The sequence below is a fragment of the Galeopterus variegatus genome, unplaced genomic scaffold (genome assembly GCF_000696425.1).
Source record: "Galeopterus variegatus unplaced genomic scaffold, G_variegatus-3.0.2 Scaffold434, whole genome shotgun sequence".
In the NCBI taxonomy this organism is placed as follows: domain Eukaryota; kingdom Metazoa; phylum Chordata; class Mammalia; order Dermoptera; family Cynocephalidae; genus Galeopterus; species Galeopterus variegatus.
Genome location: NW_007726545.1, coordinates 95203 through 108679, shown reverse-complemented (window position 1 = coordinate 108679; position 13477 = coordinate 95203). Strand labels below are relative to the sequence as shown.

Below are 13477 nucleotides of genomic sequence, written 5' to 3'. Positions count from 1 at the left end.
CCACCAAATTTCAATTATAAAATTTTAATAAATTTGGTGTTCGAAAATTTATTTCATAGGCTAAGGAAAACCTCCTTGGTAAATAAATTTAAGGAGCAAACATTCCTAGTCAGTAATTGAGATAATGAGGTAAAACAAATATGGGAGAGAGAGCCTGTCCAGTCCCAGTGGAAAGTTGGGTGGACTCATATAAATTCCTCTCACTCGGGTAATAACAAAAACTAGCACTTACGTATCGTGCTTTCTATGTACCAAGCATTGTTCTAAAACCCTTTACAAATATGAATGCATTTACTCCTCAGGGCAACCCTGGCAGAGAGTTGTTATTCGCATCACTTTTTTACAGAGTGGTCAAACTGAGGCACAGAAAGTTTAAGTAAGTTGCCTAAGGTCCCCAGCTAGCCAATTGTGGAGTCAGTTTTCTGAATCAACCAGCCTGGTTTCAGAATCTGTGCTCTTCACTCTAACAAATACAGACTCAGAGGTAAAACAGTCTCGGGACAAAACACCACTTTGTACAACAATACTGTAAGATAGGAAAATGGCATGAACGAGAAGTGATTTTCTGCTAAATTTATATTTTGGAGACACTTTTATCAGTTGCCGTCCCTTTCTTTTATTTTAAACTTATGCATTTGGTTTTGAAAAACATAATTAATTTTAAAGATTTCTTCATTTAAAAACAATAACAGTTATAATAACAATGCCCAACCTCTCCTAAGAACTCTCCATGTTGTGCCTTATGCACTGTTCTCACTACTACCCTGAAACAGCCTTGGAGGTGCCTGAACAGATTGCCGTGCAAGAGAACCTGCAGTGTGGAATGCTGACGACTGACCACCTCCATCTTCCAGTCGTTTGCACCCACTGGAGGAGTTCTGCAATGGACTGATCATTTATGAGCCCCCCAAGTTCATATGCTGAAATCATAACTCCCAAGGTATGGTATTAGCTTAGGAGGTAGAGCCTTTGGGATATAATTAGGTCATTAGGGCTCCCCCTTTATGAATGGGAAGAGGCTCCAGAGACATTCCTCCATCATGTGAGTTATTGTGAGAAGATGTTGTTTAAGGGAAGCAGACTCTAACCAGACAAAGAACTGCTGGTGCTTTGATCTTGAACTTCCCAGCCTCCAGAACTGTAATGAACACATTTCTGTTTATGAGCCACCTAGTCTGTGCTGTTCTGTTGTAGCAGCCAGAACAGCCTAAGACAAGCTCACACTAGGTCATGCTTCTTCCAAGCTACTCCCAGTCAATGGCTGATTACAGAATGATTCTAGAACCTTCCTGCCCAGTTCAGGCTCCTCTAATGGGCAGATTTTGCTTGGGTACTTCCCAATTTGGGAATTTGCAGAATGGAATGAATGAGTCTTTTGCTACCCAATCTTCCTTCTCTCTCTCTTTTCCTGGAAGTCGGAACTCCATTGCAGCAGAAGGTTCCCTGCAAGTGATGCTCTCTCTTCCTTCATCCTTTACAGGAAGTCCCCCCAGCAAATCTCTTGGCATTTGCTTCTTGGAGGATCCAAGCAGACACAAACTCTATGAAGTGGGTCCTACTACAGGTGAAGAAGCTGAATTATAGGAAGACTCAAGAAACTTACAGCTAGGATGTGGTGAGGCTGGGGTCTGATGTGAGGCAGTCTGATAGCAGAACTCATTTTCTTAAAATGAACACTAATTAGCCAAGAAATAAAACCATCATTTTTTCCCTTTCTTCTCCTTTATTTTTTTATTTCATTATCTCCTTTTTGTATCCCCTGCCCTCAACTCACCACTGTCCCTGAATCTATGCTGGCATTTCTTGTCCCTTATTACTCTTCGGCTCAGCCTGAGACCTGTCCTCTCCCTCCCTTGCTCTCTCCCTCACTTCCTTCTTCCCCAGCATTTTTGTTTTACCTTGTGAGATGGGGGACCAAATTCTATAACTGAAAACAGCCCTCTTTATTTTGTGTATGGTGTGCATTCATAATGTGTGAAAATGTGTTTCTTGTGTTTGTTGTTCACATGAGCAAAATTATGGTGTGGAAATTGACTAAATCCTTAATTATGATGAAATGTCAGACAAATGTCACATAGGTGAGCTGAATTTTCTTGGGCATGTCACTTTCTTTGCTAGATTTTTCCCTTCAGTTTTTCATTCATAAAAGTGAGTTTTCTTCAAATGATGCCTGAGGTCCCTTGCATTTCTAAGATTATAGCTTCCTACAAATACATTTTTATTTGATTTCTACACATGCATGGTTAATTGAAACTTTTAGGAAACTATGAACTTGAACGTAAGTTTTAAAGCATATGGGTAGTCATTTTTAAAGAGGCAAGGCTTCAATCAGGAATTGCCTCATTTTTGCATTTGCAATTTGCACACTTAGCAACCGTTATTTGGGAAAATGCCACCAGGGAACGTCAGCCGCAGCACACGGAACACAACATGCCGAGGCACGAGCCATGCAGCGCCTCTGGGATTACCGGAGCTGGGGCCCGATAGGCTCCACGAGGGCACCCACTGGAGCTGCTGAAACCCCACCTCTGGGGAGACCCCAGCACCCGTTGCGCTTTCCGTGGCTGCTTCTCTTGTCGGTGCACCTGCCTGCTGAGGTTGCACTGTTTCCCTACGAAGCCTGATTTACAGACACATCTTCCTGTAACGTCACATTGTGGTGACACAGAGCCAACGGGATTGCAGTCACACAGCACACAGAATCGCTTCTCTGGGTCCCACCACATATTGGGCTTTAAAAGCCAACAGAAATATAAAATGAAAACAAAACAAAAAAAGGAGCATACAGTATTATTCGAGAGATAGAATCAGATGATATTTTCAAATCTCCTACAGAAAGGCTAGTTTGACATCTGAGAAATGCTTGCTTGTTACTTAACAGGCTTTATCACCAATAAGTCATATTTATGTGAATGAGCTAGTGCAAATCCATCCGCTCTCACCGAGGATCTCAAGATGCTGGCCATTCTAAAGACGGGACAATCACTACGTTCAGAGACTGAGAGCAACATATATTAATTGAATATTTTATTTAACAAGACGATGCATCTTGATTTGCTTCTCTTCTGAAAACATTTGTTAAGTAGGACTAGCTTTTAAAAGATGAAACTAGAAGAAGGTGTTTGCTGAAAGCAAATGGAGTGACACATCTTATTCTGCCAAAAACGCAAAGGCAAAGGAAAGAGTATTTTCCTTTCCATTTACTGGGATTAAATTCTTAAGTTATTTGTTTCAGAAACATCCAAATTACACCAAAAATACAAATTCGCTGTCAAAGAATTGTAGGTTGAAGATCAAAAGCCAATGTACAGCAAATTTTATTGCATTTTGAGAAAACATTTCACTGATCACAGTAGTTTTACCTATAGAGTTAGGTAATCCTGAGCCCTTTTTTCAATATGCTAAAGTGTGTGAAACATGTCATTGAAAGCCTGTGAAATTTTTCATGGAGGAAATAACTCATTGGTCAGTTCCTGCTCCTTACCTTACATTCATCACATCGCCGTCCCTGGACATTGGTTCTGCAATCACACTGTCCTGTTCGAGAATCGCAAACCTCAGAGAAGGAGCCATTAATGTTACAGTGACAGGCTGCAAAGAGAAGAGAGATCTATGGTCAGGAAAAACTTCGTAACAGCCTCAGCAGGCTTCTTAAATAATAATGATGTATCCCACATGCTAACACTGACACCTAAGTTCAGTAATAAAATGTTTTCTGATTTGCTAAGTGCTCTGTTAGGCATTCCATCATTTGATCCCTGTAACAGCTCAGTGAGATGTAGAAATAATCAGGGCAAAGGCACAGTGCCTGGCACATCATATGCTATTAAAATATTAATGTCATCATTATTAGTCAAATTGTAAGAATGAAGACATGAAAATTCAAAGAAGCCATACTTATACAAGGCCACCCATTGTAAGTAATACATACTGACTCTAGAGCTAAAATAACCTTGAGAAATTTTAAAAATTAATAGAACCCATGGCATAATATTAATGTTACTATTAATTTATTTAGTTAACTTTTTCAATTTAATGATTATTTAGTATATGCCAGTTTTTTGTTAAAAGTTCAAAAAAATGAGCTTGAGGTTAAATAAATATATATGCCTTTAAATCAGAAACAGATGTAAGCTAATAAAAACATTTTTTTCAAGTATGTTAGGAATATAGCATTATAATTTTTAAAAATACTTTTATTTTACAATTTATATACTATCCCTAAAGATAGAAAATTTATTCAGTTTAAGTAATCGTTTGTCATTTTTGTATTATGAAATTATCTGCTGTTATTCTGAAATATATAATAAATTAGTCTAAAACTTAAGTGGCTTTTTCACACATAGAACGGTAATTAATAGCTTACTCTACTCTACAAGTGTATTTTAAATGATACATATAATTGCATTCATAATAGAATAAAAATGTGAGTAGGATATAACATTGAAATTTAGACTGTCCATAGGCGGTTTTGGTAAATTTTGTCTAATGTCTCATAGTACTTTAATTTGAGCACAAGTTATAAATACATTATAAATATGAAAGTACTTCAAAAAGTTTATGGAAAGATTCACACTTTCAATTCTATTTTTCCACCAACCTTTTGAAATACCCCTGTAGTCATTCCATCGGCCTATGTTATTATTTTGTTCACATGGCTCCAGGTTCTACTTCCTTTCACTGCTTTTCTAAAGACTGCTTGATTTATCTTCCAGCAAAATTTGTTCTTCAATGTCTGCTAACTTGATACTGGTGTGTGATGGCCATTGAGACACTGGCAAGAGCCTAAAGATAGTCTACAGCCACAGTGTAAGAAAAGGCTGAAGAAAATATTTTCTTTAAGATATCCATTTTTATTTGGACACTAGAATTGTTGTAGATACTTTGAAGTTACTTACATAAGTTTCTTATATATATTACACATAAATTTTTAAAATCTCAAATTAGAAGACTTCTGGTCAAAATGGAGGAACAGATTGTCCCCAGCATCACTCTTTTCCACAAGTCAACCAATTTACAACTATAGAAAAGCAATGGCAACCAAGCTGGGGCAGCTAGAGCTCAGGAAAAGAGGAGGAGAGATACATGGGGTGCCTGAATGCAGGAGAAGCCATGATGAGAGAAAGAAAAAACTGCTCTGACCATTTTGAGCCCCAGCTTTTTCCTGACTGGAGCTGCTGAGTGCATGGAGCAGGAGCTGGCAAAAGCCACAGCTGTGCCCTTTGGATGAAGTTGCTTGGAGGCAGCAGGAAAGAAGAGAGCCTTGGTGGCCCCCAGGCCAGCTAGATCACTGATAGGGTTCCTGTGGACCCACAGAAGAGCAAGGAGCCACAACAACTGAAAGGGGCCACTCAGAGGCCAGTGAGTCATTGCAAGGGATTGGTGCATGGCTTGTCTCATGGGAATTGTTTGCAGCATGGGCGGTGGGGGAGATGGACCCATCAGGAGAACACTGGGTCACAGCAAGGACAGCTGATCCGCCCCTCAATCAGCACAGGACCACTCAGAAGAGACTGGTCAGGAATATAGAATTGCATGGGGTGCAGTTTGATCAAAAGACTCAGGCCCAGACCGGAGTTTCTACATAGCCCAGGTACACCAGAGTTTACTAGATCCAGAAGTACATATAAAGTCAATCATTAAGACCTGAGCTGCACAAAAAGCCTTCCCTAGGGAATCAGCAGGAAAGCAGCAATTTAGCTCAACCACAGAGCTCAAGTACTGGTCCTCACAGGAAGTTCCCCCATTTTAGAAGGAAGCAAAGGACAACAAATTAGTTCCAGTGCAGAGTTTAAGTGGTGGGAATAGCATAAAATCCAACACAGAATTAAAAAAAAAACAAAGTACCTGTAACCAGAGACAAGGTATGATATTAACTAGTAAAAGTCTCATCTCACCAAAGATCACCTATAACACGTAGAAGGATTGGAAGACCCCTGGTCTACCAAGCCAGAAAGAAGAGAGAGCTGGGGGCCTCAGCAATGCCCCCTGACCTGCAACCAGTATCAAGGGTGGGGGATGAGGGCCTTGGCCACAACCCCCCAACATGTACAACCACCCCAGAGATGACCACCGAGCTGCCACAGGAAGCACCCCGGGCTCTCCTGAGCCAGGATGGTGGAGGGACATCAGCCTGATCATGTCCCATCAACACCTTCAGCCAGCCTAGTGGCGACCACTGAGCTGCTGCAGGAAGTGCCCCAGGCTCTCCTGAGCCAGGACAGGGGTGCCAAGGGCCTTGGCCATGCCCCCTGAACATTTATAACCAGCCCAGCAGTGACCACTAAGCCACTACAGGAAGCACCCTGGGCTCTCCTGAGCCAGGGTGGTGGGGGGCCAAGGGCCTTGGCTACACCTCCCTGACGTGCAACCAGCCCAGTGACCTTGCCACCAAGCCGCAGCAAGAAGGGCCCCAGGTTCTCAAGCTGGGGTGGGGGGTGAAGGCTTTTTCCACATCCCCTGTCATTTGCACCCAGCCTGGCAATGACCAAGCCACCACTGGAAGCCCCCAGTCTCCCCTGTGGGAACGAGGGGGGTGCCACAGGCCTCAATTCCACTCCTCCTCCTTCCTTCTTCTATCCCATTTCCTTCCCCTTTCCTCTCTCCTGCTCCCTCCCAACTATTTCACAACAACGTCCTACAATGTTAAAAAAAATTAATAAAATTACATTTTCTTTTTAAATAAATAAATAAATAAATAATCTCAAATTATTTAGGATTTAGAAGTCACTTTTGCTGACTGATGACTAAAAAATTAAATTTGCCATACATTTGATAGTTATTTATTGATGTCATCTTAAAAGTAATAAAAACAAAACAGAATTCTGTTAAAGTGGCATTTAGAATGGAAAAATATGACATGTAAACAACATACATAAATTTAAAAGGCAAAATATATTTCTTTGTAGTGGTGTAATTTTCATGAACACATCTAGAGGTAACCAAAATAATTTTTCCATGAACTTTCTTCTCTTGAGCATTTACTGCTTATGTGAAGAGCTATTGTAACCATGAAAAATTATAAAATAGATAATAAATGTGTTTCTTATACTTTTATTTTTAATTACATGCTGAGGATCATTAAAAATCATAATCATGTCTATTCTTGTGGCAAAAGGTATAGAAATAGCTGATGACTCAAAATGTTTTTATTTCCACATTCTTTCTGTGTTCTTAAGACTTCATGCCACAGATCCCCAGTTCACCATAATAAAATGAGAGAAACAATATCATCAACTTTATGGAAGCGGTTATTGGAAGGGAGAAAAAGAGGTCATCAAATGATTAATGTAGCCCTAGAATTAGTGAGCCACCAATCCTCACAACTACCATGAGCACTGTTACCAAAGGAGCTACAATGTGTGAGCATCTCTATGTGCTAGATCCTTTAATCCCCACAGAAAACTTATGTCCCTTTCTGTAGATGGAGAAACTGGGTCTCAGTGAGGTCAAAAGTCTTACCCAAGGTCATACAGCTAGAAAGAACAGATCTTAGATAATCTGTTTGAACAGAAGAATTTATCAAGCTCCCCATGATTTTCTGCATATGCCAGAAATATGAGCCTGTTGGAAATTTTATTTTAGAAATATTATCAATTTTCAGGTGTTATTAATAGATGCCAATTTTTCCAGCAAGTGATTTGTTTTTGATTCAACAGATTATCATTTTAAATGACAAAAAGCTAGCACTCACCTTCTAAACCTATGTGAGACACATTTCTTATTGAAATGGGGTACCTTACCAGATCTTTGGTGCTCACAGCAGAGAGATAATAGACTACATTTCCGCCGGTTTCTATAATTCTTCAGGTCCTGGGACCCATCTAAATGATTGGAAGAGTCTCCACTTACATCATAAACTCAGCAGAAATGAACCGTTGGGCTGGTTTTACAAATCTGCTCTGCTTAAAGATCCTGAAGCACGTGAAGCTCACAATAGTCAAGTGTCAACACAGACTCACTTACCATTTGACATTCCACAAGATCCCCTTTGCATATTATGTTACCATAAATAGAAAGCATTTGTAAATTCTATGCAACACTAAATAACACTGCTAAGGAGGGGAGGAATGTTCTATACCAATAGAGATGAAGCCCTAGAGTAGCTAATTTTGCGGAAGGAAAACACAAAAATGGCATTCTGTGAATAGCCCTAAGATGAAGGTTAATCACTCAACAATTACAAATGCCGGTGTGTGAAAATATTGTCAGAATCTTATACCTATTGTGAAATACAGGACTATAATGCTCACATATGAAAATAAAGTTAACAGGTATAATGAAATAATATGGGCAGACAAATTTATTTCAAGCAAATTATTAGAATGGAGATAAACAGAAAAGGATACATAGGGTCTACCTAATTTCCAAATTCTTCTTTCCTGCTTATAAATCTAAGTTCATTTTAAAATCTTCATTTCACATGTAAACAGAAATATGTGTAACATTTGAAAAATCATGACACTTCAACAATGCAACAATTTTCAAAGGATTTACTCTATTAGTACAAAAACTATTTTAGAATATACAGGCTCTTTATATATGCTGTGCATCTATTATCCATGTCTTACCCATAATTTCCTACTCTCCAATCCCTTCTCAAGAAATCATCAGCTCCTTTGAGATACAATGCATCAATTCTGTCAGGGGCATCAATAGTTCAGGACTTACGCTGACAGTTCTTTGCATCAACTGCGTCTCCAAAATATCCATCAGCACAGAGCTCACAGTACCGGCCTGTTGTACCTGGCTTACATATCAGACAGGAGCCAGACAAGCTGTCACAGCTGCCAGAGATGGAGAAGTCAAGGTTGTCATTGCATTGGCATGGCTGACATGATCCTCCAGGTACAGAAGGTTGTCCAAAATAGCCTTCCGCACACCTAAGGCGAAAAAATTCATCAGTGAGTATTTGGGGGGGAAACTCATGAAATTCAATGGGGAAAATGTTACATAGTTTTCACACAACCCCTCTTCCAGGGTGATGTCTTTTCCCTTTTAAGTGTTCCTTTTCTCAAATGCAAGGTGATTTTAAAAAATGTTTTTCTCTAATTGCAGTATAGATGCAAGATGAAATCATGCCAGTCCCACTAGTAATCAGATTTCAGCCAGGAACAAAAAAAATCTTGTCACTGGCACTGAAGATGACACCAAAGCATAATGAGAAGTCTGCTGCTAGCACTCTAGAGGAATCCAGTATCCAGGTCTGTGATGGAAAGCCTTTGTAGTACAACATATCATATGCCTCCACTCCAATTGGTTGTTTTCTGTGCGAATATGTAAGGAACACATTTTTTTGTTGTTGTTGCAGCAAGAGCTTGTTATGAGGAAACAGGCTCAGAAGGAATTTGAGTAGCAAGAGTTCAGAATTTATTAAATAGAAATTATGACTCAGAAGATTCTTATGCTATTTGGGTGGGGGCTGTGGGTATCTCTGAATTAATAATTGGCTTGTATGTACGTGCATAAACATTCAGAAGCAGATTTTCATTGAAGCGTCTTTACTAAAGGCAAGTCTGAGAAGGTAGGCAGGCATATTACGGTAACATGTCAGAAGGTGATGCTGAGCTGTGCCCACAACTCATGTAAGCAAACTCTAGGTCTTTTAAATTTTTTTAAATAATCTGAAACCATTTTACATATTATTGGGAAAACAAAAGTTCATTTATTGATAAAATATAGCATAGAAGATTTTTTTTTTCCTTTTTGTCTTTTTTCGTGTCCGGCAATGGATCGCAACCCTCGGTGTCGCGCCCGTACCGGACCGGGACTGGCAACGGGATTGCAACCCTCGGTGTCGCGCCCGCACCTTGCTCAGCCAGTGAGCGGGAACCGGTCTGTATGTGGGATCTGAACCCTCGGCGGGAGCGCCACCGCGCCCCCAAGCTGCGCACTGTAGCAGTGTGCCACCGGGCCGGCCCCAGAAGATTTTTTAAAAATTACAGAATCAATTTTTCCTTGATCCAAATGCTGTCCTTATAGGCAGCATCTATTTATAGTCTGTTCTGTCTTTTCTTTCTGTTACATTTGATGATGCTTCATATCAAGCCACACTTGCCAAAGGGGAAACAAAACAGTGCACCTGAAGTCTGATGGTCAGGCTAGTTCTGTTATCTATGCCATCTTATCAGAATAAAGTCTTTGCACCAAGGTCAGAATGGAAGGGGAACAAAAACAGTGTGGGAGAATGTGATTTCCTCAGTAGTGCATATAGTGCAGATATGGAAGTCATCATTTAGAGAAAGGCTCTCTACCATTTGAAGTAAAAATGGTTGAAATCAGTACATCATATTGAGGATACTTTAATTATATCACTGCTGTGGGGCAAAGTCATTAATTTGGTACAGATACATTATTATTCTAAGTTTTCTAGAAAATGTATAGGTGCCATAATAATCTTGTAGATTTAATCTTTTATGATCAGTTTTAAAATGATACTACTAATTTTAATTATATTCCCCAAAATGTTTTATAAAATTATGAAAATTGTGTAAATATTGCTTAGAAGATCACTACCACCCAAAAATATAATTGTTCATTCATTCTTTATTATAAAATCTAAAATAATATTTTAGTGCATTAAATTCCCCCACAATCCCTTTAGGAGTGGTATTCAATAAAGATAATAAAAAGACCCTTTTGAATTTTAACCTGATTCTTCTTGCCTTATTTGATATTCAAAGCTTATGATCACATCCACATATATTCACATCTCATTTTGTTTACCACTAAGAGAGTGACTTTGCTCCACTGGAATAAGGATATGCAATGATCATTATCACAGCAACAAAAACCTATTATTTTCAGCTCACTTTCCTCAAATGACTTATTGCCCTCAGGAGAGATGGCATTGCATAACAAGATCTGGGAATTTTTCTTAACACAGATACCAATTAATAAGTCCAAAATTCATCCATAATTAAAAAAAAATAAAACTCAGTCCAGCGAGAAAATAACTATAATTAAGAAGAATAACTAAAGAAGCATCTATCTTTTATTTTTTGCTGCAGGACATGTTAGGAAAATTTGTGAATATACGTGATAGAAAATTCATATGCCACTTTATTGCAGGTGTGACCATTTTCTGCAGTACATTAGCAATTACCGGTGAGTGTGTGTGTGTGTGTGTTTTCTATACATAGAATAGTATTCTTAGAGACTTATACAAATGTTCCACTAGAAATTAAAAAGTAATTCTAGGGTTGGAGGATACAATACTGTTAAATCATATAATTTTTATTAATAACAATTGTGTTTTATAATCTGATCAAGTTGGAGTCACCTAATTAAAATTAGTTTGAATCACAGTCCTTTGGACCTTGCCAGCTTCTCAGATGTTTACTCCCTCAAAACTAATTGTAATGTGAAATCTGAAGCCCTGTCACTTTCATATGCAGGGAAGAATGACGGTATCTTTTTAAACAGATTGTTTATTAGATTCCTTGCTAGAGATGGATATCTTGGCATAACAAGTCACTGTTCCACATTAACTTTTTCAAATTAAATTGCAATATTTTGAAAAGAGACCCTGTAAATGTAAATAGGACTCCAGGTAACACCAGCAGTTATGTTTTACAGTTGGGGCAATTGATAATTTAGGATTGCTATTAGAGGGAGGGAAAGAGAGAGAAACAGAGAGACAGAGGTGGAAAGAAACAACAATGAGAAGAATGCAACAGCACTGAGGGGAGTTTTCTCTCATCTCATTCTGCCCCGTCATTTTTTTTAGCAACTTTTGGCCAAAATCTATGACCTACATCCCTTTTATAAATAGGCCCAAAACAATAAAAGCTAGCTTCAATCTCTCTAAGCAAAGAGAAAAAATCTTGCCTTCTCTCCCTTCTTCCCTTTCTCAAGAAATCTACTGAGCACTTTTATATGATTCTAATATGAATAAGGCAGTCTTTATGGAGGAGGAATACACATTTTAATATGCAGCAGTAAAACACTGGAAATACACAAATGTTATGGTGGAAGCATAGAAAAGGGCAACCAATTCAGATTAGGATTAATGAAGGATCCTCTCAGGATGATAAAGCCTCAGGCAGAGGAGCAGATGGGGCTGCAGGCTTCCCAGCACAGAGGACAGCAATGGCAAAGGCACAGAAGAGGCTGGCTGTGCTGTAACGCTCTCTTCTTACTACCTTGCAGTTGACATAATCCGCTAAAGACTGAGAAAGTTTGCCTGTTTATATGCCTTTCTGCAAATTAGATAGAAAGTGTTCTCTCTAGGCACATGCAGAAAAAGTGAAGAGAGAATGGACACAGCTGGGTAGCCAGGCACAGCACAGCAGATGCATTGGCAAGAGTGTATTAGTCCATTTTCTTTGCTTATAACAGAATACCTGAAACAGATTAACTTTACAAAGGAATGAAATTTATTTCTTACAGTTTCAAAGACTGGGAAGTGTACAGTCCAGAGGGCACATTGGGTGGGGGACTTCTTCTGGGTGGGAACCCTCTACAGGATCCTGTGGCGACCAGGGTGTCCTATGGTGAGAATGGGCTGAGCAAGACAGAGCTAACTTTCTCACTTGCTCTCCTTATAAAGCCATCAGAGCCATGCCTGTTACTCCATGAATGGATCAATCCATTCAGCAGGGCACAGTTTCCACAATCTAATCACCTCGTAAAGGCCCCACCTTCCACTACCATATTGGGGGTTAAGTTCCAACATGAGTTTGGAGGGGGCATTCAAACCACAGCAAGAAGAGGGCACACTGGATTCGAGCCCCCAACCTCCCCTTCCCTGCGTGTCATTGTGCAGTCCACAAACTGAGCAGCCTCTTGGAACCACAGTTGGGGCCACAATCTTGCCAGCAGTACTACCAGGAGATATGATGGTCTCTCTTCTGTTATTTCTATAACCCCATCTCTGCATCCACTCAGATGTGAGAAAAGGTCTCATCAGCACAGTGATCAGAGGGCAATTAGATTGGTTCCGGATTCAGACATTTCTGAAGCAGAGAATAGCTAAAGGGGATTTTGGAACTAAAATTTGGAAAACAAAAAAGGAAATTCTATGAGATCTAACATGAATTACATGCATAAAACTGTAGGCAAATTTTCAAAATATTAGGCAATTAGATTCAAATACGTTCTGCATTCTCAGTGGCAACTGTGACATTAATTTTGACTTTTGACCTCCTTACCTAGGGAGGAGTTATTAAAACTTTGCCATCTGGGGAGGGGGCAGGGTTTAAGAAGTCCACATATCCCACTAAGTCTCATGTTGTCCTACACAACCCACTGGGTGAATTTGCCACAGTCTTTTTAAATGTCCTCCTTCATGATGTGTGATATGTTGCTGAGGCTACAAACTTATTCTGAAAGTAATTGGGAGTCCAGTAGGGCAGGCTGATCAGTATTTAAGTCACTTTTCACTCTAGAATACATTCTTTTTCATTTCTGTTGATGCTCCAAGACTTACTTAATCCCCATTCACCCTTCAAGACATTGTCTCTCTGCTTTTCTATTT

The 13477-nt window shown here is 39.5% G+C and overlaps 1 protein-coding gene across 1 annotated transcript in view; it reads right to left on the bottom strand.

The window, feature by feature from the left end:
* Window positions 1-13477, bottom strand: part of LAMA2 (laminin, alpha 2) — a 310853-nt gene that overhangs the window by 209299 nt on the left and 88077 nt on the right. Inside the window, exons 10-11 of the mRNA XM_008568714.1 lie at window positions 8671-8882; window positions 3485-3591 (exon numbers count right to left, since the gene is read on the bottom strand). Of these exons, the coding sequence (XP_008566936.1) occupies window positions 3485-3591; window positions 8671-8882 (319 nt within the window). The remainder of the gene's footprint in view (window positions 1-3484; window positions 3592-8670; window positions 8883-13477) is intronic.